General features: G+C 52.5%; 2 protein-coding genes across 6 annotated transcripts in view; one reads left to right on the top strand and one right to left on the bottom strand.

Annotated features, from left to right (window-relative positions):
• Positions 1-249: 249 nt before the first annotated feature.
• On the top strand, positions 250-17,946 carry ACSBG2 (acyl-CoA synthetase bubblegum family member 2). Of its 4 annotated transcripts, none has more exons than XM_048287932.1 (15): positions 250-324; positions 4,692-4,821; positions 6,832-6,911; positions 7,458-7,702; positions 8,925-9,013; positions 9,574-9,694; positions 10,148-10,228; positions 10,725-10,874; positions 11,361-11,537; positions 12,094-12,275; positions 12,481-12,714; positions 13,305-13,522; positions 14,711-14,850; positions 15,721-15,967; positions 16,566-17,946. In XM_048287932.1, exons 2-15 carry the CDS (start codon positions 4,721-4,723, stop codon positions 16,676-16,678), a joined length of 2,178 nt encoding a protein of 725 aa, XP_048143889.1. In that variant the 5' UTR covers positions 250-324; positions 4,692-4,720; the 3' UTR covers positions 16,679-17,946. The 4 variants fall into 4 exon arrangements, with proteins under 4 accessions (XP_048143889.1, XP_048143890.1, XP_048143888.1 ...); XM_048287933.1 differs by lacking the exon at positions 250-324 and adding an exon at positions 1,094-1,257; XM_048287931.1 differs by lacking the exon at positions 250-324 and adding an exon at positions 4,290-4,399 and having other exon boundaries at positions 7,461-7,702.
• A 449-nt stretch (positions 17,947-18,395) lies between these two features.
• Positions 18,396-26,548, bottom strand: part of MLLT1 (MLLT1 super elongation complex subunit) — a 32,588-nt gene continuing 24,435 nt past the window's right edge. For both annotated transcript variants that reach the window (XM_048287839.1, XM_048287840.1), the window contains exons 8-12: positions 26,123-26,234; positions 24,848-24,947; positions 24,580-24,651; positions 23,181-23,252; positions 18,396-22,435 (exon numbers count right to left, since the gene is read on the bottom strand). In XM_048287839.1, the coding sequence (XP_048143796.1) occupies positions 22,307-22,435; positions 23,181-23,252; positions 24,580-24,651; positions 24,848-24,947; positions 26,123-26,234 (485 nt within the window). In that variant the 3' untranslated portion in view covers positions 18,396-22,306. The remainder of the gene's footprint in view (positions 22,436-23,180; positions 23,253-24,579; positions 24,652-24,847; positions 24,948-26,122; positions 26,235-26,548) is intronic.

Genomic DNA, 26,548 nt, shown 5'->3' with positions numbered 1-26,548 from the left:
GCCGATCCCCGACTGCCGCCGTCCCGGACACCGCGCCGGGCACTGACCGCGGGTAACCCGGGCCGCGGGGGGGAGGGGGGCGTGTCCTGGCCGTTATTGACAGCCGCCTCCTCCAATCGCGCGGCGGTGCGCTTCACCCCCCGCGAAGGGGGCGTGGCTTCACCTCTGCCCACCGCCGTCTCGTCCAATGGGGTGTTTCGAAAGGGCGGGGTGGGCGGGGCGAAACGGAAATGGCCACGCCCCCAGGGGTGAGCGCTCTAAAGGGCTCCGCCCGGCGGCGCGCGGGAGCTGCTGAGGGGCCGCGCGCGCCCGCCGGGCCCGGAGGTAACGCGCGGTCCTAAAGCCCGACCCCGGCCCGGGGCTGAGGGAGGGAAGGGGGATCCCCACTCCACACAAGCCCTCTGGGTGTTCCCAGCGAGTCCCGCTGTGTGTGGGGTGCCCGCCCGCCGCGGGGGTTGCAGTGTGGGGTTCACCATGCCGGCAGATGCTTCTCGTGATGTGTCTTTTGTGGGTGGGTGTCTGGGCAGCGGGGTGGGGAAATTCTTGGTGGTTTTTGGTTAAATGAACACGGGGTGGGTTGGGGGCGACTCCCCCCTAGCCCCCTGTCAGGGCAGGAGGTGGTCTGAGGAGAAGGGAGAGAAGGGCTGTCCCTTCCCCTGTGCCGTCCAGGAACCCATCGTGAGGGACCGTGAGGTGTGCTGGGAGCTTGGGATGCTCTGAGATAACCTGAGAGATTGGGAATGCTCTGTGAGGTGACCTGTGGGATCGGGGATGCTCCGTGAGGTTAGCTGAGTGTTTGGGATGCTCTATGAGGTGACCTGGGAGATTGGGGATGCTCTATGAGGTGACCTGTGGGATCGGGGATGCTCCGTGAGGTGACCCGAGTGCTCGGGATGCTCGGTGAGGTGCTCAGAGAGTTTTGGGTGCTGTGAGGTGACCCGAGTGCTCGGGATGCTCGGTGAGGTGCTCGGAGAGTTTTGGATGCTGTGAGGTGACCCGAGTGCTCGGGATGCTCGGTGAGGTGCTCGGAGAGTTTTGGGTGCTGTGAGGTGACCCGAGTGCTCGGGATGTTCCTGTGCCAGCTCCCAGCGGACACAAAGCCACGTGTGGGAGCCGGCGGAACACAGCTGGTGCCTCTGTGGAAACTCAGCCCCGTGCTTTCCTGCTCGGCCTGAGGGGATTTCCCCCTGCCGGCGACCGTGCAGATGGTGTGGTGAAGCAAAAGCTTAGGAAAGAGGAGCCTGGCTCAGCCTCCTGGTGAGTCACACTGCTGGGGAATTCACCTGGAATATCCCGCTGTCCTGGAGAAGCAATGTGCCTGAAATGGAAAGTTCTGTGCTTGTCTGCGTGGCCGGGGAGCTGGGCCTGGCTGACCATTGATGGGCAGTGGGCAGCTTTCTCCGGCCAAAGCTCAGCTCTGAAGGTGCTGTGGTGGAGGCAGGTGCCTGTCTGCAGTTGTGACACTCATTGTCCTTACAGAGGTTGAAGTAACTTTTCCTCCTGTTTTCTCCACCCCAGCACATGTGGTCAGTGGTGCTGCCAAGGACAAAACATTCAGTGCTCAGGAAGCTTTTATCACTGCCTCCTTTAGAAACGGAGTTTATTTAAGAGGAAGAAGAGTGGGTTGCTCAGCTTTTGTTTCCTCACTTAGTAAACTTTAAAGGTAACATAGGAACAAAGAGGCCCAAGTTTCACTTTTGATGGTGATGTGGCAATTGCCTGGAACCGCTCTGGACAGGGAGAACTGGAGCAGAGCGGATGTGGTGCCTTTACTGGTTAAAGAAATCAGCCACAGGAAGCCGAGTGGGGCCGTGCTGGAAAATGTCAAGTGGCTGATAACGTACTCAGTAATTTGAATTTGAACTGGTGTTGTTGAAGCTCTTGTGTGTTTTAGGTAAAGGTGTGTCCAAAGCCTGTTAGAAATGAAAGCTCCACTGCCTGCCCCGTTCACTGTCATGAGTCCGCACATCCTCAGACCTTTATTCTGCTTTGTCAGTGAAGCCTCATAGTGGTTCCAATTCTTCCAGTTCTTCTGGGTCACGGTGCTCCCTCAAAGCAGAACATGTTTTTATTTAAATGATTTAAGGAGTCAGACAGGCTTAATTAAAAGGGACGTTTCTCCCCACAGGTTTTTGTTTGGGTGTGTGTTCCCCATGTTCCCGAACACCTGTGGCACATCATGGTGTGTTAATTCCTCAGGGAACAGCGTGAGGTGGGAGAGGAGCATTTGGAGTTCAGGAGTTACACCTGGCTCTGGTAAGCCATGGACTGTTTCGGGGTGGAAAGGACCTTAAAGATCATCCCCTCCCAACCCTGGAACACGTGTGATTTCCAGTGGCTTGTGTTTGTAACTAAGCGTCAGGGAGGGAAGGGCCGAGCTGCAGTGCTGAGCAGAGCTAGGGAGAGTCTGTATATATTAGGAAATATTTGCTTCTAACCTGAATTGATTGGATAAAATGCATGTCTGGTTTGGGAAGCTGCACAGTCAGGTTGGACTTCAGTTCTTGGTGCAAGTGTACCCAGGGCTGTGCACAGTGAGGGCAGGACACAGGGATGGTCTCCACTGGGAGGAGCTTTTTGCTCTTGAGTGACTGAAGGTGATGCAGAAAGCCTACCATGGACATGAAACTTAGAGGGATGGAACACTCTGCTGTGAGGAAAGGGTGAGAGAATTGGGATTGTTCAGCCTGGAGAAGAGAAGCTTTGGGGTGACCTAATTGTGGCCTTCCAGGACCTGAAGGGAGGCAGCAAGAAAACCAGAGAGAGAGAGGGAGAGACTTTAAAAGGGCCTGGAATGCCAGAACAAGGGGCATTGGCTTCCCACTGACAGAGGGGCAGGTGGGCGAGGGAGGGGAGGCCCAGGCTGGCACAGGGTGCCCAGAGCAGCTGGGGCTGCCCCTGGATCCCTGGCAGTGCCCAAGGCCAGGCTGGACAGAGCTTGGAGCAGCCTGGGATAGTGGAAGGTGTCCCTGCCCATGGCAGGTGGGGAATGGGGTATTCTTTAAGGTCCCTTTCCACCCAAACCATCCCGGGATGCTGTGATTCCCTTATAGCTGGAGTGAGAACGCCTCCCCCTTTCCCTTGAAACTTCGTTACTGCACTATTGCACAGCTGGCAAGAGAAACGCTGCAATTAGTGCAGAGGCCAAAGCTTCCCTCAGGGGCACTGGGGTGCCCTGAACCCCTCGCTTTGGGGTGCTGGGAACGAAAGTGGGAGCAGCATTGCGAAAGGGGGTCAGGAGTGACGGCAGCTGCTGTGGTCCGTCCCTCCTGGGCTCTGCTCGGCTTTTCCTTGAGCAAGAGAGGCCGTGGGGACATCTCGGGTGGCACCGCGGGTGGGTTTGCCCTGCCACGGGTGCGTTTGGGCTGCTCCGGGCTGGGCAGGTCTGAGTGGCTGCTCCGAGCACGGGGCTGCTGATACAACACCCTCTTCTCAGACTCCCAATAAACCTCTCTGGTGTTCCAGCCCAGAACGGGGTGTGGGGCAGCGTCTGCCAGTTACCTCGGCGCTTCAGAATGGGGATTTTTTGCAGCCATCCCCCTCTCAGCTGCTCGTGAATTAAACTATTTTCGGCGTGGTGACTCGCAGGCTGTAGCAGAGCTCGGCGTGAGCAGCAACGTGTCCTTGCGCGGATGAGTAAGCGGAAAGGGGGACGTCCCCGAGTTGTGGCTGGCGTGGCTTTCCTCTCCCGGCAGAGGCAGGAGGCTGCAGCGTGGCTGGGTCGGATTTATGAGATAAAAAGACTCCTTCCTTTCTCTCCTGTCCCTCATCGAGATGCTCCTCAAACATACGATTTAAATTTAAAAAATATGCTACTCGCATCATACGATTTAAATGAGTCTGTCTAATGCAGGCACAAAATAGCAAGCACAAAATCCACTTCTTAGAGAGATCAAGGATAATGGGATTCATCTCTAATCAGCTTGAAATCCCTTGAAACAATTAAAGCTCAGCCTGGGCAACTCATAAGCACCAAAGGCTTTTGATGAGTGTAAACCTTAAATAAAATCAGCGTTTAGAACACACTTTGTTTAGGCGATGAAATCCCCCAAGACGAGGTGCTGAAAGCAGCGTGAGAGCCACCAAAAAAACCAGCTGCAAACCGCTTATTTTGATGAGAACAGGCTAAATGTGGGGTGTCCCAGGGCTGTGTCCCCCCAGAGGGACCTGAAATCCGCGGTGTGCCGAGGCTGACGAGCAGGCGTGGGGCCAGAGCCTCCTTAAGAGGCGGCGGTGTGGGGTGACGAGCCGCTTCCAATTGCAAGGCAGCAGCACATGACATAAGATGCTCCAGATCTGCCTCCTGGGCGCTAGTTTAAAAATAAAGGATATTACACGTCGGGCTCGGCGCCGGTGCGGAGCGGCTGCGGAGGGGAGGCTGCGGGACCGGCGATGCGCGGTGAGGCTGGAGGGGTCGGGGGGGCTGCGAGCCGAGCGGGAGCATTTGGGGCAAGGGAGTTGGAATTGAAATTGTTTGGCTCGTGGTGCTCTTGGGGAGCTGTGGGTGTCACGCTGGTTCTGCTGCGGGGTTTTGCAACGACCGGAGCGTGCCCGCTGTCAGAATTTCCCCTATTTCGTGCAAATGCAGCAGTCTCGAGCTGTGTGTCTTTGGGGTTGCCTCGCTCATGTCAGTGGAGCTGCTTTGCTCTGACGTTTGACTGTATTTTAATTTTTCAAACCTGTTTTCGCAGGGACAGTGCTGTGTGAGTCAGACGAAAGGATGGCACTTGCAGAACCAGTCCCCGTGGCCTATTGCAATTCAGCTCCTCAAGCGACCTGTGAGGTGTCACTGAAAGATGTGCTGCTCAACTCTTCACCCAGGTTTGTCTAATTTGGGGGTTTATTTATCCTGTTGTGACCTGTATATATAGTTCATATTCTATCATGCTTACTTTGATTAATTAAAGTGATTTTGGAAGAGCCCTGCCTCTGCAGGGAACAGCTCATGTGCAGTACCTACACTGATCTCAAACTCCTGCTGGTAAGAGGCTGCTTAGATTTACAGACTAAAGAGCAGATTAGGGTCTATATCTCACCACAGCATAATAGGATCTAGCTGTCTAAAACCTCTTTACCTAAATTTTTTTTTGGGCTGCATTGAATTACATGTCATAAGGGGGAGAAAAGATGACTTGATTGACTGTGAGGGAAATAGCTGGGGCTTTTCTCCTCATATTACTGGGTCATTTGCATGCTTTGATCACAAAAGATGATGGAGAAATGGTGCAGAACTATTGCAACTGAGGATTAATTTGTGCTGAAAAATGTTCTCAATAATGAGGAGGGAGCACAGAGATGGGAACATCTCATAATCCCTTTGGGGGAAATAAAAAAATTATTTACTCAGCCCTGGTTGCTGGCTTGCAGATTAGTTCTGAGAAGCAGTTCTGCTTTAGGACAGGACATGGGATCAGCCATGTCAGATCTTCCCATGGCCTTAAACCTCCTCATATACCCAAAGCAGTGATAGTTGACTATTCCCTAGAAATTCAGAGTAAATGTAAATTAGAGGGAAGAGATTTCCCCCTTAGCCTGAAATTCACACAGTGCCTGTGCTGGATTTTCTTGTCTTTGGCCTGGTAGAAAGGGAAGAAAAGGTGGGGCTTGGTGGGAGCCCTGCCTGGCTTAGGCTGAGGAGTTCGTGTGGGACCAGAGGAGCTCTCACCTGTGTGCAGTGTGACTGTGAGGGGCAGAGTCAGGGCTCCTTTTTGCCCCAGAGCTGCCCCTGCAGTGTTGGGGTTATTGTGATGTCAGGGCCCTGCAGCCCTTCTGGAGGAGCTTGGGCTTGGTGCTGCAGCCAGGTGTTGCTGTGGGGAAGGGAAAACACCGGCCTGGAGAAACAACACCTGTGTGATGGGCTGAGGCAAAGGGCCCTGGTAGGACAGGGTGGGATGGAGAGTTTGGGTCTCTGCAGGATAATCTTAAATCAGCTAAAACTCAGACCTCAGTGCTGTGCCCATGGTCCTGGCAGGGCATTGCCCAGGGCAGGGAACCCAGCAGTGGCTGCCTGGTTGGAGGGTGGGATTCCCAAATCTCACCGGGTCTGGCTTCCAACTGCTGCTCTCAAGTGGGACATGAGACTTGATTATCCCCCTCTCTTAGGGCTGTGAGAAAGTCCAGCTTGGAAAGGGGCAGAGTAAGAACAGTTTTGCAATCAGGCAGGTGGTGCTGCACCAGCTCCTGCAGGGCTGAAAGTGAAAGGGGGCTGAAACTCAGCTGGGAGGAGCGTGGCTGAAGCACATGGGGATGAGCCTCTTTCCATTTCTTCCCAAGCATCTGGTGGGAGCCCTGGCTTTAATAGGAATACCTAAGAACAAGATTTCCTGTTAAATCAATTTCCTGCTCTTTTGCAGGAAATCTCTGTGGGTTTCCCCATGGGGTGACTTGAGAGTGTCCCCAGGGCCTCCCTGTTGTTGGACTCACATACTGCAGAGAGGAGATGAGCTCCAGATCCATGTGTCCCTTCCTGCCCCCCTCCTTCTCCTCCTCCCAGCTGCAGGCTCTTTGTTTCAGGCACCTGGAGCAGACCTTAGGAATTAAATGATGGCTGTTTTTGGGATGATGTTTATGGATTCTTCTGCAGCTCGTCTGCAATGAAAGCTGCAATTAGGACAACACTCACGTGTTCGAAACAGGCAGAGCTTGCACACTCTGAGGGACCTGTTCCATTGCTGGGGCCATGCAGGGCAGTGAATTAATAAAGTCACCTGCAGAACATCAGGAGTCACTTTGACATCCAAGGACTGAGTGACATTAAGGGGTGGAGCAAACCTGCCTGTGGCAGGCAGCCCTCAGTGTTCTCATCCAGGGATAATTCCTCTTGCCTTGCAGAACTGCTGAGCCACACAACAGCGAGCCAGGGGAAGATTCCAAGATGGAGAAATGTCAGGTGAACTCACTCGGTCCCAAAGGTGGGTGGATGGAAGTTTGGTGACTGTGGTGTGCATGAAATTATTATTGCAATGAGAGAAGGATTTGTCATGACAATGGAAGAAGCAGCTCAGGTTGCAGGATGGGCTGTGCAGAAGTGTCTTGAACTCAGACTTTAGAGCCCAGCTGTGCTTCAAGGATTAAATAGGCAGTGTCAGTGCCTGATGCTCATCTACCAGCTACCAGTGTCCTGCTTTCAGTCCTCCTTAAAAGAAAAAAATTAAAAATAGCAGAGTATAAGATGCAGGAAGCTTTCACCTTACCAGTACAAGAGCCTTAGGGCAGCAGAGCAGGTTAGAGGGGATGTAAGTGGGAGATGTTTAACAAAATTTGAAAGTGCTCTAGAGGCTTCCAGTCTAAAATACTGGGGGTCACATGGCAAACTTGCCAAGAAGAAAAGGTCAAAAAAGAGCTGTGGGAGGAGGTGTAACAGCATTTGCTTTCATGTGCTTGGTACTTGTATTTCTACTGCTGTTATGGCAGCAGGAAATTTCTAATCTAAGATGCTGAACACTTTTCCTTCCAAGCAGCCTCCCCCCCTCCTGGCTCCAGCGTGTGGACAACGCGTCGTGATGGAGAGGTCAGGCTGAGGATGGAAGAACAGGGCATTGGCAGTGAGGCCCCAAAGACTGTGCACCAGCTCCTGCAGGAAAGTGTGAATAAATACAGTGACTATTATGCCCTTGCATCCAAAAAAGATGGCCAGTGGATAAAGCTGACATATAAGATGTACTATGATGAGTGCTGGAAAGCAGCCAAAAGCTTTCTGAAGGTAAGAGTGTGTTGAATTCTCTTTTTTCATATTCACAGAATCCTAAAATCAGCACGGTTTGGGTTGGAAGGGACCTTAAAGCTCACTCAGTGCCACCCCTGGTGCTGGTAGGGACACCTTCCACTATCCCAGGGTGCTCCAACCTGGCCTTGGACACTTCCAGGGATCCAGGGGCAGCCCCAGCTGCTCTGGGTACCCTGTGCCAGGGCCTCCCCACCCACACAGCCAAGAATTTCTTCCCAATATCTGATGTAAATCTATCTTCTTTTAACTTAAAACTGTTCTCCCTTTTCCTACCACTGTGTAAAAAGTCAAGTTTGATGGTCACTCATTTAAGTGCTGGAATGGCTGCATTCAGGTCTGTCTTAAACCTGCAAATTCCCTGAGTGCAGATGAATCTTAGTGACAGGGAAGTACCTGAACATGCTATGGACACCTTGGTATTTAATATTTTTGACATTTGCTTCCACATTTAACCAAGAAAAAAAGCATATAAGGAAACATTTAAACTGAGGTGCTTGGTAAGCCTGGACACTGCCCCTCCAGAGGCATGGATAAGTTCATCTTTCTAAGAAAAAAACTCAGAGGAATGCTTACCAACCAGACTTAAATGTCCCAAGTGGCCCAGCCCTTTGCCTGTGCTGTTGGGATTAGGAGACTTGGAGAGGGAAACCAACATTATCTGTTCTTACTGTTGGGATCAAGTCTTATCTCTTCAAGTTAAGGCCAGCCTGGTTTTACTCCTGTGGTGGGATCTTCCACTCTGGGACAAAACCAGGCAGTTAAAGACTGGGTCTCCAAGAGCTGGAATTTCATAGCCAAGTGTCGCTGTCCCTGGAGCTTGTTGCTCTGGCCATTATTGATGTCTGACATACCCAACTTGTACCAAATGTCCCAGGAGGTGTCGTCTGTCTTCACCTCTCACCTTCTCATTCCCAGCCCCAGGAACTGGTAACTCCCTGGATTGCAGGTTTATGTTCCTGTTAGTGCCAGTGAGCCAGTCTTTCCAAGGGCAGACCTCAGCAAATTTCTATTTTCCTGCCCACTTACAGTGGTGTGAAACTTTCACTGGTTCCATCTTGGCTCCTGGGAAGTTTTTCAGTGGGAATTACCCCGTGTAAGAACATGAACTCTTTCCCTCAGTGCTGTGCTCAGAGCAATGAACTCTGAGCTTTGTCCAGAGGAGAAGCCAGGCTGCTGTAATGTCATCTCTTGTTTGCAGCTGGGGCTGGAGCGTTTCCATGGAGTGGGCATCCTGGGATTTAATTCTGCAGAGTGGTTCATTGCTGACATTGGAGCTATCCTTGCAGGGTAAGAGTCTTGTTTCTTGCCATGCATTTTGCTTTGGCAGGCAGAGAGTGACTGCAGTCATGAGAAGCAGGTTCTGATTAAAACCCCCAATAAAACAAACAAAAAAACCCCCGAACCCAACTGCTTATATTTGAATTTAATGAAGTTAGATAGAACATGAACTATTTCATAATGAATTAATGAGACCAGAGTTAAATTCTTTTTTTTAGCCAGCTGCTTCTCTCAAAATAAGATGACCAGTACGTTAATCCAAAAGCATTCTTATGTACACAGTGATTAAAACATGGTGGGAAATGCCAGAGAATCCCAGGGCTGGATTGTGATATCTGCCTTCCACGTGAGACATTTTGGTGCCTCACGCCACTCTTGACATTTCCCACGCCCCAGAACAGAATCTTTCCTCTTGGAATTAAGCCCTCCTCTCTTTGTTGACATTTTATGGGATATTCTTATTACAGTTTTTTTTTCTCTGAAATGATCTGAATTTTGACAGCAGCTCTGCTTGTCCTCTAACTCTGTGTTTTGCTTTTCTGTTTTGTTTTTTCCCTTTTCCTTTGCAGGGGATTTGCTGTTGGGATCTACACTACAAACTCTCCCGAGGCCTGTCATTATGTGGCAGAGAACTGCAGTGCCAACGTTATAGTGGTGGAAAATCATAAACAGCTGCAAAAAATCTTAGAAGTAATTATGTTTTTTAAATGGCTGGGGGGTTACAGCAACCTGTTGACAGATGTGGGAGGGTAAAATGCTGTGGGAGGGCATTACCTGGGGGGAATGCTGGCTCTGAGAGCAGAGGGGAGCTCCTTGGTGTGCTCCCTGCTCAGCTGGGTGAGCTGGCACTGGCACTACGTCTCACAAGAGGTTAAGTGGTGCTTTCACTTCTTAAAAGCCTTGGGCTTAAAATAGGAGAAGCCAAAATGAACAACTGAGCATCCTCTAGGTTGTCTGGCGACATCCCAGCTCAAATTATGACTGTTCCTAGTGAGGCAAACCCATTCTTTCAGGAGCACAGATGGGATTCTCTTGGCTTTACATAAAATGGCAAATATGAGGAGATGCTAAGTGGGGGTTACAGAGGCCTGAAAGGGACAAACAGCATTTGCTCCTTCTCATGAATCTCCCTTCTTAACACAGATTGAAGATAGACTACCTCATCTGAAGGGGATTGTCCAGTATGGGGAGGAGATCAAAGAGAAGAGACCCAATCTGTACTCGGTAAGTCCTGGGCTTCTTCAGTGCTTGTGAGTCCTGGTTGTGTTCAGCCGATGGCTGCAAGTACCTGTCACCTCCCACAGGACCTTAAATGAGATGGTCTTTAAGGTCCCTTCCACCCCAACCAGCCTGGGGTTCTGTCACTGTGATCCCCTGAGCTCGTGTTGGCTGTGATGGGCAGGAGTTTGCTGTTGTGCAACCTGGATAATCCATGTTGTAAGGGGGCTGTGAGCCTACTGACCTCTGCCAGGCAGCCTCGGGCCCTGCAGTTACTCCAGGGAGTTGCTACAGAGCTGTAAAGCTACTGGGGGTGGGTCTGTCTCCTTTCTGCTTCTCCCTGTGTCAGCCAGAAAACACTGTGGGATGACTGTGGATTTACAGCCTTTTCCAGAGGTTTGGGCAGGGAGAACAGCATCCTTGTCCTGGTGTGCAGCAAAAGGTTTAATTTTTCATGTGGGTGATACCTTACAAAGTGACCGAGCTCTTCTGTTCTCTGCAGTGGAGGGAGTTCATGGAGCTGGGCAGGGACGTGCCGGACTCGCGGCTCCGCGAGGTCATCGTGGCCCAGAAACCCAACCAGTGCTGCACTCTCATCTACACCTCGGGCACCACGGGGCAGCCCAAGGGCGTCATGCTCAGCCACGACAATGTGAGTGCCCAGAGCCACCCCAGCAACTGTGACCCTGGGGGTGCTGAGGGAGAACATCCTGAGCTGGAAGGGACCCTCAGGGATCATCAGTGCAGCCCCTGGCCCTGTCCAGACACCCCAACAACCCCAGCCTGGGCATCCCTGAGAGCGCTGTCCAAACGCTCCTGCAGCTCTGGCAGCCTCGGGGCCGGGCCCATTCCCTGGGGAGCCCGGGCAGTGCCCAGCAGCCTCGGGGGGAAGAACCTTTCCCTGAGCTCCATGCCCAGCCCTGACCCAGCTCCAGCCGTTCCCTGGGCTCCTGTCCCTGTCCCGGAGCAGAGCTCAGCCCCTGCCCCTCCGCCTCCCCTCGGGAGGAGCTGCAGCCCCCAGGAGCCTCCCCTCAGTCTCCTCTGCTCCAGTCCTGCCTTTGAGATCCCAGGATGCTGTAGCTCTGTTGTGCCTGTGTGTTCTGTGCTGCTCTGAAGCCCCTGTGGGTCCCTGTTGCAGCTGACGTGGACAGCGGCGGCGGCCGGACGCTTCATCATGCTCAGCGATGCCCAGGACAGGCAGGAGCAGGTGGTCAGTTACCTGCCCCTCAGCCACATCGCTGCACAAATGTCTGATATTTGGTCAGCCATGACCTTTGGAGTGCAAGTTTACTTTGCCCAACCAGATGCATTGAAGGTAAAAAAAAAAGATAATAAACTTACACCCATCCACCTGCTTGATCTGGGGTGGGTGCTTAAAACAAGGCTGTGTTATCTCATGGTTCTGTCAGCTTTGCTAACTGGATTTACTTTGCCCACTGACCAAGTGCCCCTGTTGGTTTGAGTGGAGCCACTCTGACCGTCACCTTTTGACTCTGTCACAGACTGGGAGAAGCTGACCCAGCACTTCTCAACTGGGAGCTGCTGAGTTCTCACCTGATACCTGGTCCCACATCGAGAACTGGTTGAGCAACAGCTTTGCTCTGCCCACATTGCACAATGGCCCCAGCTAAATCTGAGTCCTGGGTGTAAAGGATTCTTTTGTCAGCACTGGCACTGAGAGCATCGACCCTTGCTCCCTTCCCAGTTCCCCCTGGAATGCCCCAGGAGTTCCCTTCTCTTGGTGCCACTGCAAAAAACAAACAATTCCTCAAAACTGATGGCAGAGTCCCAAGTTCTGCTAGTGACCAGAGCTGGCCTGAAGTCTGCAGTGAATCACTTCTAAAAACTGCATTAAATCCTTCTTCTCTCAGGGCAGCTTGGTGGAGACCCTGCGGGAAGTGAGGCCAACTGCTTTTTTGGGAGTTCCTCGTGTCTGGGAAAAAATGGAAGAGAAAATGAAATCTGTGGGCATGAAATCCTCAGCGCTCCGAAGGAAGGTGGCATCGTGGGCCAAGGGAGTGGGGCTGCAGACCAACCTGAAGAGGATGAATGGGTAATTATGAGCTACATTTCAGGAATGCTGATGAGTTTTAGGAGAACTTTACTGTCCATCCAGGATTATGTCCCATGTGAAAGGCCAGTGGCGCTCGGACCCGAGGGGGGAAATCATCTGTTATTTTACTGAATAAACTAAAGTAGGATGAAGATAAAAGGAGGAAGGGGGAGAAGTTCCACGTGTGCCCGTTTTCCTCCTGCAGGTGCTCCGAGGTGCCGGTGAATTTCCGCCTGGCCAGGCAGTTGGTGTACAGGAAGGTGCGCAAGGCCATCGGGCTGGACCGCTGCACCAAGTGCTACACGGGGGCTGCTCCCATCACCAGAGACACCCTGGAGTTCTTTTTGAGCCTGAACATTCCCGTGCTGGAGCTGTATGGGATGAGTGAGAGCTCTGGGCCTCACACCGTCTCCCTACCTCACGCCTTCAAGCTCGGCAGGTGAGCACCTTCCTGGGAGCAGAGGGAGTGGTGGGTTCTGCCTCTGGCACATCCCTCTCTCCTGGCACAGCTCATCCCCAGAGCCTTGCTGCCACTAAAAGGTCACTGGGGAGCCACATCATGGGTGAAGAGATCTGCTGAGGGCAGAGGCAGCAGGGATGTGTGAATTTGCCTTGGCTGGGTTCTGTAGGAGCTGGGGAAGAAGTGAAGGGCTGGTAGGAAGAAGGAAGAATTGGTAACTCCAACTACCCTTCCCTTTAATGACTGAAGGGTGCAGGGTGTCTTTGGGTGGCTCGTTCAGTCTACACAGTGAAAGTTTGCTGCCAAGGATGTAAATCTGTTCGTTCCAAGCTCAGGTGTTGAGAACAATGAGTGCAAACCAGCAGGTGTGTGAGCACTGGTCTCTGCAATAACAGCTCTTTCTGCAGCTGCCCTTCCATGAGCAGATGCCTTTGAAGCTCTTTGCTGAAGCTGTCGTGCTAAAAAGCTGCTGGGCTTTGTTCAAACCCCTTCAGCTTGAGAAGTGCTGCTGTAACCTCTGCTTGAATTCAGTTTAAAATAAATTAATCCCTGGTCTGTGTCACTTTCAGCTGTGGGAAGGAGCTGACGGGCTGCCACACCCTGATCCATAAACCCGACAAGGATGGTGTTGGGGAGATCTGCTTCTCAGGAAGGCACATCTTCATGGGCTACCTGAACATGGAGGACAAAACCAAAGAGGCCATCGATGAGGATGGCTGGCTGCACTCAGGGGACCTGGGCAAGCACGACAAGGATGGATTTCTTTTCATCACAGGCAGAATTAAAGGTAACACATTGCCTGACTTTACCTTGGTGTTGTGCAGCCCTATAGAAGTTGTTAATGTTGGGAAAGGCCTCATGGAGCCCAACTGTTCCCCAGCACTGCCAAGGCCACCACTAACCCATGTCCCCAGTTGCCACATCTTTTAAATCCTTCCAGGGATGGTGACTCCACCACTGCCCTGGGCAGCCTGTTCAATGCTGAACAGTGAAGAAATTTTTCCCAGTATCCAACCTAAACCTCCCCTGGTGCAGGGGAGGCTCTGCTGGTTGTGTGGTTGTGACTTGCACAGAAGAACGTTTAAATCCTTCTCCTCCTGGAGGTTCCATGTGAACGTGGCTGCAGGGTGTGGTGGGGGGAGAGGGGCAGCCTCTGGAGCCTGGGTGTGTTTGCAGAGTGAGGGAGAAGCCTTGTGATTTCAGCCCCAGCAGAGTTAATGCTTTGTGGGCTTGTTTTACCAACAGCTCCCGCAGTTTCAGGAGCTTTGCTGGGTGCCCTCCAAGGAAAACAGCAGCTTAACTCTGTTGTGCAAGTGCCTTGTAGCAACGTGGCTCTTGGGACAGCAATTTGAGCAACCCCAAACAAAGCCAAAGTCATGCAAGACTTCAGCCCTCAGAAAGAGAGAGGTGCTCATGTGAGGGCTGCTCTGAGGAACAGGAGATAACTGAGAAGGGGAGGCTCCCCTCTGCTCTGCAGCACATGGGAACCTCCAGCACCGCCCCAGCAAATCTTTCACTTCAATTTCTGACAATTTGGGTGCCCACTTAGGTGCCTTAGACCCCCAGGGGTCTGTGCCAGGGTGCCAAGGGGCTCTGTATTGCCAGACTGCAAACACCTGCGGAGCACCGAGGCAGCTCTGGCAGGGCTGTGTGTGCACAGCTCCCGCTCCTCTCTGCGGGCCTGGCTGGAGTCATGGGAACAGCACTGAGGCTGGAAAAGCCCTTTAAGATCCCTGAGTACAGCCCTGCCAAGGCCACCACTAAACCACATCCCCAAGTGCCACATCCACACATTTTTGAACACTTCCAGGGATGGTCACCCTGTGACTTTCCCAGGCCTGGTGTGCTGCCTCCTCCAGCTCTGCTGACACAGGCTCACTGTTTGATCAGCAGACACGAAGGAGCAGTTGAGTTCTTTGAGATTGTGGGAAGGGAAGAAGCTCCAAGCATTAATCAGGATTTGATTGTTTTCCAGAGCTCATCATCACTGCAGGAGGTGAGAACATTCCTCCCGTTCCAATCGAAGATGCTGTCAAGAATGCTGTTCCCATCATCAGCAACGCCATGTTGGTTGGAGACAAAGCCAAATTCCTTGCTATGCTTCTGACACTAAAGGTAATGGAAAACAGGATGGGAATCCACCACCTGTGCTGCTGAATCTCATTAAATCCAGGGAGGAGGAAAGCTTTTACACACTTCTAGTGTCTTGTGGAGCCAGGAACCCGCAGCACAATTTGCTGTAGCTGAGCTGCAAAGAGCAGCTGAAAGCACAGAGCTGTCACTTGCTCAGACTGTCAGGTCCTGCTGCTGTTCAGGGCAGCTTTTTCTGTGCCACACAGGGCAGGAAGAAACAGAAGGAAAAGACCCAGAAGTGAGGCTGGAAAAGGAAACCTTTCAGGTCTCCTCACCTCTTTTAGTTTCTTCCAGAGCAGTCTGGGAGGTAAAAAGCTGTCAGGGATTTGTCAGACTCTGGCTTTAAACTCCAGCAGGACACATCCGTGGTGGCCTGTGCTGTCAGAGTGGGAATTGCCCCTTAGTGAGACCGAGGCCAACAGCCTGGGCCTGGGGCAGGAGACCTGAGGTGGCCCTGGTGGTGGCCCTGCTGTGCTTGTCATGATCGAATGCTGTGTGTGACTTCCAAGAATGCTGCTGCACAGTGTAGGGAAGTAAATTGTGCTCCAGAAAAGGTCTGGAAAAATTGATTAACTTTGGATTGCACAGGAGGAATTTGGCAGGTGAGCTCTGTACCCTGCTTGCTCCTTGGCCCTGAGGTGGCTCCTGAGCAGGCAGAGATCTCAGGGGTTTATCTGTGTTTTGTCCCCAGCTTCCATTGGCACCCAGGGGTTGGGTGAGAGCTGAGGGGCTGATGGGGTTGGAGCGGGGTGGGGAAGGGAGCCTGGGAACCATTCCAGGGCTGGAGGCTCCTCAGTGCAGAGGGCCTCAGGTGCTCAGCAATGCACAGTTCCCCTTCTGCCTGTCCTGCAGTGCGTTGTGGATGCAGAAACGGGCAAGCCTGGAGATGACCTCACTCCAGAAGCTCTGGAATTCTGTCAGAAGCTGGGCAGCAAGGCCACCAAGGTCTCGGAAATTATCAGCAGCAAAGACAAGGCCGTCTACGCCGCCATCCAGAAAGGGATCTCTGCTGTCAATGAGAGAGCTGTGTCCAATGCCCAGAAAGTCCAGAAGTGGATCCTGCTGGAGAAGGACTTCTCCCTCTTTGGTGGAGAGCTTGGTGAGTGGTGGGGGAGGTGTCTGGGGTTTTCCCTGCGCCCCTTCCCTGGCTATTGAGCACCAACAGAACCCCAGTGCACAGAGCTGCCCCCAGCCTTTCCTCACTGTGCCTTTTCCATGTGGCAGTTTGGGGTGGGATGAGCTGGGCTGAATTCCCACTTCTGCCCAACAGCACCCAGGGGAGCAGTGAGCAGTGCTTACCCTCCTGCAATCCTGGAATATCCTGAGGTGGAAGGGACCCTCAGGGATCATCAGTGCAGCCCCTGGCCCTGCACAGACACCCCAACAGCCCCAGCCTGGGCATCCCTGAGAGCGCTGTCCAAACGCTCCTGCAGCTCTGGCAGCCTCGGGGCCGGGCCCATTCCCTGGGGAGCCTGGGCAGTGCCCAGCACCCTCTGGGTGCTGCTGTGCTGCTTCTGCTCACAGGGGAGGGAGGGAGATTCTATTAAATCCAAAGATTCTATTAAACCCAAAGAGAAGTTTAGAACTGGTCACTGTTCCTGTGTTCTGCCTCTCCCCTCCAGCCCTGCTTCACCCCAGGCCGGGTGGGTGCTCCCAGTGCTTCCCTCCCCATTAACCCCAGTGCTGGTTCCCTACAGGCCCCACCATGAAGCTGAAGAGGCCGGTGGTGGCTCAGAAATACCAGGACCAAATCTCTCAGTTTTACACGGACATCGAAACCCCCTCGGGGGAGCCCTCGACCCGGCCATAGAGCCGGGACTGAAACCACTCCCGAGGGCGTTCCCAGCTGCCCAGGAAGGATTCCCTGGATTCTGTTGAAATAAAGAGGCTCAGCTCTCAGGCAGCCCCTTGGCGTCGCTTCGCTGTCGTGTCCTGGCCCTGCAGTGTGGTGAGCGTGGTCCTGCCCATGTTCTGCCGTGTCTTGTGTCCCGTGCTGAGATATCCCAAATATCTCAACTTTGTATTTTTTATTTCCATTTTTATAAGGGCAATACAATGTTTACCTTAAATCCACGTGACGTTACGTTCTAACCAAAGTTTTCTTTTCCTGAGATGAATGTAAAACAGGAGCTGCAAATCAGGAGCTGCACTTTTCCTGCTGAGGGAGAAAGGCAGATTTTATTTTCCAGCAGTGTCCTCCCTCCCTGCTTCCCGTTTCCCTGCATGCTGATGGCATCCATATAGTTTTACATCTCCTTTCCCACAAACTATTCCTGTCTGAGATGACAAATGCTGTGTGACTACACACAGCAGTGGAGGTGGAACCTCACATGAACTGGGTTTGTCTGTGCAATATTTTGAGTTTGTTTTACCTTTTTGAGTTATAATGAAGCCATAAATTGTATTGTTGAGTTGTATCCATGGCTGGTATTCTGGGAAGTGATTTACTCCAGGGATTATTTATAAGGCTGTGTACAGTGTGTGAAATCTGTCTGTGTCTTACAATCCAGAAATGTTGTAGTGTCTGAACTGGGGAACTCTGGAGTGGAGGGGAGTGGGCTGAGGCTCTGTCCCTGTGCTTGGGGAGAGGAGATGGTGCTGGGAGCCCAGGCTGGTTCTCCTGAGGGTCTGCGATCAACCAGCCCAAGGCTGTGAAGATCCTTCATGGTGAATTCACTGTCTGGAGGACACAGAATGACCTGCAAAGCTGAAGGGCAGCACCTTGACCCAGGAGCTCCTGGCTTATTCCAGGCTGCCCAGCACCCAGGGGCACTGGGTTTGCCTGTAAATGGCTTATTTCAAACCAGGAATCCTTCCCTGCACACAGGCAGAGCAGCCCAGCTGATTCCCAGCACCATTTCCCAGGGAAAGGAGGAGCAGGGGCAGGTGGGAGCAGCTCAGTGCTGGTATCACAGCAGGCTCAGGGTGGGTTAGACCTAAACCTGTCTCTGCTTTGGGTCAGCGAAATTCCAGTGCCCGGTGGAAGGGTGGGAATGCACTACTGGAACTGCTGCTCATCCTGTGCCAGTGTGTGTTTGCAGAGGAATGTGTAATAAACTCCTCCGTTTGTGTCTCTCAGCTCTCTCTCATTCCTGGGAAGCAGCAGGGCTGGGCACGGGGCTGGGCCGGGTTTGCCCCGGGCAGGGACAGCGGCAGCCAGAGCTGGGCCTGGGCCACTCCCTCAGGGGATGGACGGCACCACCCTTACCCTGGGCCGGGCCAGGCCCGTGCCAGGGCTCCTCCTTGTGCAGTGGGGGACCCCCTCAACTCCCAGGGGTGCTGCCCCAGGCCAGGGACCTGCTGCTCCAGCTCCCCCCAGGGCAGGGACCCCTCACCTGAACAGACAAAGCTCTGATGGATGAGGGGATGCTGGAGCCATCCCACGCTTTTATAACAACTCCCTTTTCCCTGGCTTTGCCCCTGCCAGGCCCCATGGTGTTCCCAGCCCCAGTGCTGTGCCACGAGGAGAGGTTTTGGGAAAGCCACGGTGCCATCCCTGGAGAAACAACACAACAACAGAAAACCACTTCCGAGTTTTACTTTTCCATCTTACTTTATTTCACTTTTTCTAGAAAATTCCTCCATAGTTCCACAAATTTAACAAAAAGTTTAAAATTCAGGACAAACAATCCTGTAACGTATTACAAACATGAGTTTTTTTTGTGTTTTTTTTTTTTAATCTTGCAGTTAGTCTTGGCTCAGCTGCATTTCTTCCAGCTGAGTGAAGAACTTTCTCCCAACACAACTTTTAAAATCCTCAGGTGCTGAGGTATTTAATACCTCGGCTCTAGGCAGAAATACAATTAAAAATTCTCTAGAAGTTGAAGTACTTACATTTTTCTTTAGGAGTGCAAACTCATCTTGTCAGTTTTTGATGGCTATTCCGCGCCCCAGGAAAGCAACACCGATTTGGGTCCTTCCAGCACTAATTAACACCTGGCCCAGGTGCACCGGGGCTGTCACAGCGTCACCACAGCACCCGGGCCAGCAGGGAGGAGCCTCATGCGAGCAGAGCCGGCTCCAGCACATCCCCAATGGAAAACTGCGGAACCGGAGCCGCTCCGGGCTCTGCTCGTGGAGAGGCCCCTCCATAAGGGACGTTTAAACCTCTCTCACCATCAAACACCTTCCAAGATCTGACAAAAAAACTGCTTCTGGATTGTTGCATCAATTGCTTGGCTCGTTCTGATGCTCCCACCGCACCCCACGATCCCACGGGTGGCAGAGTCATTGCACTTCCATGGATTCAGCCTGACCTCAGCCAGCCTCGCTCCCTCCGTGGCCCAAACGCCTCAGCCGGGCTTTGCAGCCAGCCAGCCAGCCTTCCTCTCCTCTTTTTTTTTTAGCTTTTTTAATAGTACATGTCAGTAATCAAAGCCTCAAGGCTCAACACATCGCAGACCAGGACCCAGGAAAATGCTCCTGACCCCTCCCTGGCCTCTGATCTGGGCCAAGGACGAAGGAGCCGAGTCCTGATCCCACCTCCAACACGATTCCAACTCAACTCGGGAAGCCCTCGGGCTGCCCAGCACCTGTCTGTGCCAGCAGCACCACCACGAAGGACACGGAAAAGTAACAGAGTCCTGTCCATTTTCCTTGGAAAAACCATTATGGCTACAAGTCAATTTTGGATTCTTTTTTTTTTTTTCTTCCTTTTTTTAACAACGCAAGCTACTACACATCCTCGAGGACCTGAAGCAATGCCCACAGCAGCACTGCCCCCTCCTTCCTAGAGTACAATAATCCATCCATGCTCTCAAGAGTGACACAAGAACAAACACTTTATCCACAAAAACCTGTACACGGCATGTTCAGAACAGCGTTCAGCCAGCCTAGAGGGAATCTACACAGGGAACTCCAAGGGGACACAAGATGAGGCCCAAATGTGACCATTCTTAGTTTGCAGAGTCATTCCTCCTGTGCTCCCCAACGCTACCACATACCCCAAAAAACATCAACTCTGTAGAACAACTAAGTACTTGCAAAAACCTTTTAGTAACAAATCAGCATGTGCACACAATGGAGAGGAACTATTGCTGGGGAACAATCCTACCTCGGGTTTTCAGGGGGATTATAAACAGTCTAAAAAAATTCATGTGTAAAATACTTCTTATAAAAACCAAACCAAATCCCTATCAATGCTCAGCAGACTTCACCAACAAAGTCACTTCCAGGACAGGACGACGCCATGGCCACGGTGCTTCCAGCCACGCTCAGGAACAGCTTCCCACGCGTGTCCTGGGCTGGCTGGGAGCTGTGAGCACGGGGCACTGACAGCAGAAGGGGCAGGAGGGAGGTGGCACCTCCAGTCCCTTGAGGGGCAGCTCTGGAGGCTGTGGACAGTCCGGAAGTGCTGGGACCGGAGCTGTGGGAGGAGTGACCAGGGTGGAGAGGGCAGCAAAGACCTCGGGAGAGCTGGGTCAGCCCGGCCACCCCCACTGCTCTGGGGACAGGACAGTGTCACCAACCCCACCCAGCACGGGGGTGCCAGGCTGCCCGGAGTGGGCACAGAGCTGCCTCCCCCGGCACAGCCCCACGGAGACACGAGGACTCGCAGTACCCACCCAGGGGCTGTGACCGCCGGCCTCCACCATGGGTGTCCTGCTGCCACCTCCTCCTCTGCCCACTGCCCTCCACCTTCTCTGGCATTTCTCTCCAGCCCTGGCATCGTCCAGCACGAAAGAAAAGAGCTGAGATCACTGGTGTGACAGGGTTTGCACCTGGCATGAGCTTGAACTTCCATATATATATATATATACACACACACATATATATATATATATATATATACACACACACAACACATGAAAGGTGGTACAAGGACAAAATTAATGGGAATCGGGTCAACATGACCCAACTCAAACAAGCTTATCATCATATTGCCACTTCAGTTGATTAGTTGCAACATTTCCATGATAAAGAAAGGGGGAACCCAAAACAAGGGACAGCAAACCTGGAGCGGTGCAACCCTCCCTGAGCAGAGGGGCTCCCCAGCACCGCTGCTCCCACACCGCCTGTGCCCCATGGACATTTGGCAAAAGCTTCCCACACCCCTTGGAAAAATGAGCAATTCCTGGGAAAATACTGAATTTAGGGACCAGGAGTGTAACACAGCTTTGAGGAAGGCGCTGGGATTTCCCCACGCCCGCCTGGACAACACTTGGAGGTCAATACTAGTTTAACTAGAAATCCAGGGAAGGGGTTGCATTAGTGTTTGTGTTTCCCGCCTTTTCCTGCACAGGCAGCGTGGTGGGAGAGGGAGGAGGGAACAAACCTGACTCCACTCCGTGTTTTACATCAGCGTCTCCCAAAGATTTAAGCTCTCCCTTGTTTTGGTTTTCCCAAAGTACAGCCACTACTATAGGGGCCACTGCAAGGAGATTCCTCTTTGAGAACACAGAACAAAACCAATCACATGTTTTGGCAAAGTTATCAAACACTGACAAATGGAAAGACGACGGGTGAGCCCCTTCTGGAGCACGGGATGCCTGGAGGTTGCTGTCCAGCTTCCTTACACTACAAATTGTCCACAAGAGGCATTGAACGAAACGAGTCAAATCTTATTAAGCGCCTTCCCCTGCCAGAGCCATAAAAAAACAACAGAAAAACACACCCTTAAGATCATAAGACCCAACTAGGCCCTTCTTATACATACAGTACATACATATATATAATATATATATATAAAATATACAGCTTACAGTTTTGGAGTCCTATTACAGTTAAAGCAGACTGAAAGGAGTGGGACTTTGTTTAGGAGCTCAGATCAACAAACAAGACATCTCCAAACCCCAGCAGGAGACAGCAGGTTCCAGAGGCCTCCTCACCGAGCACAGAGTGTCCCTGCAGGGAGCTGAGGGTCCTGCCCCCACCGGGAGTCACCGGTGGGTGATCCCAGCTGGAATGCAGCTGGAATGCAGCCCCTCTCCTCTGCAGCAGACCAGCAGGACCCCCGGGAGCCTCCTGTGTCCCCAGTCTCCGGGCCAGCTCTGTCAATGTGACCCACACGGTGCGGGGCAGAGCGGGAGGGCTCTGAGTTCTGGAGCTCTCCGCAGGCTGGTCCCAAGCTCCGGGGAAAGGGAACAGCATCCACGCTCCTTCAGAGCTCAGAGACGCCTGGAAAATGTGCTCTTGAAACACAGTTGCTCGAAGGGAAACCGAAAAGGTCGCGCTGTGCAGCCTAAGTGCAGCACGCCTGCTCTGCTCGGGGCCTGGCCCACGAAGCCGGGGGGGGACAGACTCAGCAAGGCGGGCGCTGGTTTGAAGCCTACAAGAAAAGTGCAGCTGGCTGAGCATTCCTAGAGCATGGCTGTTCTCTAAGGCAGTGCTTCTTCGGGTGAGGCAGGAGGATAAGAAGGCCTAGTTCCATGGGGTGGTTTCCTGTACCAGTGGAGGGGATCTCTGGTCGAAGAGCAGAGCCAGCTTCCCAGGCCCAGCGTCATGTGGCCACGGCCTCCAGGTAGCTCTGCAGCTTGCGGACGGTCGTCTCATCCAGGGAGAAGAGGTCAAAGTCAAAGGTTGTGTTGGTGACGTTGAAATGCCCGGTTTCCTCAATGAGATTCACGATCTGGAGACAGGGGGATGGACATCAGTACAGCACAGAGGGCAGCGGGCACACAGAGCCCATCCAGGCCTTTCCCACCCCTTTGGAACAGCCTTGGAGAGGCTCATAACAGGAAAGGAATGCTCTCCCCAAGAAAGCAAACCAGCTCCTCCTGCATGCCTGAGTAGCTCAGTCTGGACAGTGATGTGGGCACGTTTCTGTCCTTTTATATCATAAAATAACAGAATCCCCTGAGCTGGAAGGGACCCTCAGGGATCATCAGTGCAGCCCCTGGCCCTGCACAGACACCCCAACAACCCCAGCCTGGGCATCCCTGAGAGCGCTGTCCAAACGCTCCTGCAGCTCTGGCAGCCTCGGGGCCGGGCCCATTCCCTGGGGAGCCTGGGCAGTGCCCAGCAGCCTCGGGGGGAAGAACCTTTCCCTGAGCTCCATGCCCAGCCCTGACCCAGCTCCAGCCGTTCCCTGGGCTCCTGTCCCTGTCCCAGAGCAGAGCTCAGCCCCTGCCCCCAGGAAGAAGCTGTCAATCAGACCAGGAGACCTCAACTTAGGGATTGCTGCCAGGATGGCAGAGGGAAGGTGCCCACACCACACTCCTGTACTATTTCCAACAAAAACACCGCATGCACAGCTGATTTTATTTTATTTTCCGTATTTTTGCTTTCAAAGCAAAGCAGAAGCTCTCTGGAAGGGCCTGGCTGAGCCCTCTGGACACCCAGATCCCCGGGGCCAGCACGGACAAGGTCTGTACCTGCTGGAGCACGTTGCGCTCCCGTAGTGCCATGAGCCGCCTGTGGAGCTCCACCAGCTCATCCGTGTAGGCCTGGAACACAAACAGGGACCCGTGGAGTGTCTGAAGGCTGCCAAAGGGACTTCCCCAGTGAGGGGTCAGAAGAACTTGAGGCCCTTTCAGACATTCCCAATTTTTCCATACTTTTTTTACTGCCTCCTCCTCAAGTACTGAAGACTTCCCTTAAATACAAGTACTCTGAAGGCCATTTTTTTAAATTTAATGACACCCACACCTGTAACCAGCTCCAAGAACTGCGCAGAACCTTTAAGGACCTCAGTGAGGTGAAGTTCACCTTGGTGACCCTCAGTGTGAGCTCCTCATCAGTGGATTCTCCTAATTAACTCCAAATTACCTGAAAACATCAGGTGCATCAGTGACCAACACCCCAGCAATCTGCTGAGCAATGACTTCCATTTAGGTAAGGAAAAATTCTTGGAGTGCACTGTAGTCCCAGGTAGTTTTACCTACACCACAACAGGAAATGAAGGATTGTTCACAGGCTCAACATGTTCATTGTTCTTAGGTAAGAGTGGTTTGGGTTTCTTTTTTAATTTTAGTTTTTATTAGACAGCCAACAACAGGTCCGGATCAGCAAAACTGATCCAAAGAATCAGTGAATCACAGCATGAACATGGATCTGCTCTCCTTGGAGGCAAGGAAAGAGGGAATTTCACTGAACAAACAAAGGTTCCAACTAAACCTGCAAAGCAGAGCAGCAAATAATATTTAATTTATAAGATCAAAGCCAGGTGAAACTGCCTTTTAATGAAGTGCCCCAGCACTGCAGCAGTGCCCAGGCCCTTGGTTCAGACAAAGGGCAAACAAATACAACAATTTTAACGTTTTGCCTATGAACACCACCTGGGGCTTCAGCTATGTAACGTACACAATTTCTGCAGTGTCACTCTCCAAAGTCTGTCCTTTCAACATCTGGTTTTTGTTAAACTCAAGCTTTTACCCTGCTGAGACAGAATAATGAACAGGCTGGGCTGATTCAGGTGGTTTTGTGCATGGTGAGGCCCAGCAGCTCTGACACACTCAGCTCCTCAATCAGAGCATCCTGGAATGGTTTGGGTTGGAAGGGACCTTAAAGTTCATCCCATTCCACCCTTGCCATGGCAGGGACACCTCCCACTGTCCCAGGCTGCTCCAAGCCCCAGTGTCCAGCCTGGCCTTGGACACTGCCAGGGATCCAGGGGCAGCCCCAGCTGCTCTGGGCACCCTGTGCCAGGGCCTGCCCACCCTCCCAGGGAACAATTCCTTCCCAATATCCCATCCAGCCCTGTCCTCTGGCACTGGGAAGCCATTCCCTGGGTCCTGTCCCTCCAGGCCCTCATGTCCTCTCCACAGGACACACCTTGTCATACGTTCCCTTCTTCAGGATCTTCTCTGGCTTGTTACAAGACTCTGGGCTTTTCCTTCCAGATGCCTGAGGGGAAAAGAAACCAACAACAGGATCAAAATCAGCTCAGGAACCACAGGGGTGTCCCAGCAGAGCGCTGAAATGGAAGGAATCACTTGTCTGCTGAGGACAGGAATAGGGAGAATTCGGTGCAAGTGAGAATTTCCAATGCAGGAACCAGGAGAGGGGGGAAGCAGAGCTGTGGGAAGGGGGGATTTCATACCTTGTTGTTTGCTGGGGGCAGCTTCTGCCCAGGAGGCGGCTCTCGGCTGGGCGGGCAGGAGTCGGCGCTGTTGTCACTGTCACTGTCACTGAGGCTCAGTCTGAAAAACCACCAGCAGAGAATGAGCATCACCAGGGAGCAGCAAACTCATCAGCTGCCAGCTGAGCCACACAGAGCTAGTGAAATTCTCTTTTATGTCATAGATCCTACACTGGCTGCGAGAATGGGTCACTGGAGATTCCAAGAATCCCTTTTTTCCCAGCTGGTGTCACCTGGCATTCCCAGGGAGGTTTAGGTGGCACAGCACAGGCAGCAGTTCAACTCTGGCATACACGAGTCCCCCAGAACAACTGAGCACCACTTGATTTTCACACACAGCCAACTGTTCAGTTCAGGAATTCCTCCCAGTGTCACCAAGAGCATGAAAGGCTCACTGACACCTCCACAGACAAAAAATGCATTTAGTGCTGCTGCTGGTGTGACCTCTAAGATTTCCTATTTATTCTCCTTCTCCTTTTGGCCCTATAAATATGGCAGCTAGCCTACCTGTGATAAACTTGAAAACTGGTTATCCCCTAAAGATCTACAAAAATACCCTTCAATGTCTCTCCATCCTTGTTTAGCTGATGATGACAAGTGCAATAATGGATATTTGTTTGTTTTGGTAACCACCAGCAGCATTTCTGATTTGCAGCTGCTCTCTGGGCCAAGCATTTGGATTAAACAATTCACTGAGACTCCAGGTTTGGGCTGTAGCAGCATTTCCTGAGGGAAGAAGGATGAAGTTCCACTCCTTCTGGGGCCTGGAGCAGGAAACAGCTGTCACTGAGTCCAGAGGAGAGGAGCAGCCAACACAGGGTGGGCACAGAGTGACTCCTGAGCCCTGTCAGTCGCAGGCAGCCAGAGCAGCACACTCTGCCTGTCCCCCACATGTCCCTAATCTTGGCAGATCAAAGGTGCCACACCCCAGCAGCTCTGCAGAGATCTCAGGGTCACAATTAGGTGAAGGTGTTTGAAGGTGTCAGTCAGTGACACTTGCCAGCTCAGCTCAGCACTTCCTGGTGCCTTCCCCTCTTTGTGCTCCTTGGCCAACCCTGTTGTCCCCAGCTCTGTGTCCCCACCCCGTGCTGAGTGACCCCACACATCTGCCCTTCCTCCCCTCCCACACAGAGCCCCGGCTCTTTAATTCCTCCTTCCAAATGGAGAGCACCCTAAAATACCAAATGCAGAGGGCCGAGAGCCAAGCAAACATCCCTGTTCCGGATTTGTTACCACCTGGAATCCCGGCTGACGGGGTTTGCTTTGACTGCTGCCTCCTCTCCAGAGGAGCTGTCGTCATCATCCGACTCCTCCGACTGCAGATCCTCCACCATGGAGCGCAGGGGGCCTGGGGCAGATGAGAGAAGGGAATTCAGCACCAGGACACGACCAGCACAGCCCCAGCCCAACCCCTGCATCTCAGCTGAGACACATCCTGATTGCCAGTGAGATGTGACTGGAAAAGGACAGCCTGCCCCAGGCTCAGGGCTAAAGCAGAGCTGACAAACTTTACAACTCCCTCCCTTCCCCAAAGCCTCCCCTCCCTCCCAAATGAGAACAAAAGGACACATTTTTCATGTGTGTGGGGCTGATTTAAATGTCACTGGAGACAGCAGCAACAGCACAGCATTTGCTGCAGTTGGAACATTTACTGTTGCCAGA

This window comes from Corvus hawaiiensis, chromosome 28, assembly GCF_020740725.1.
Source record: "Corvus hawaiiensis isolate bCorHaw1 chromosome 28, bCorHaw1.pri.cur, whole genome shotgun sequence".
Taxonomy (NCBI): Eukaryota; Metazoa; Chordata; class Aves; order Passeriformes; family Corvidae; genus Corvus; species Corvus hawaiiensis.
This window is presented reverse-complemented; position numbering and strand designations above follow the sequence as displayed.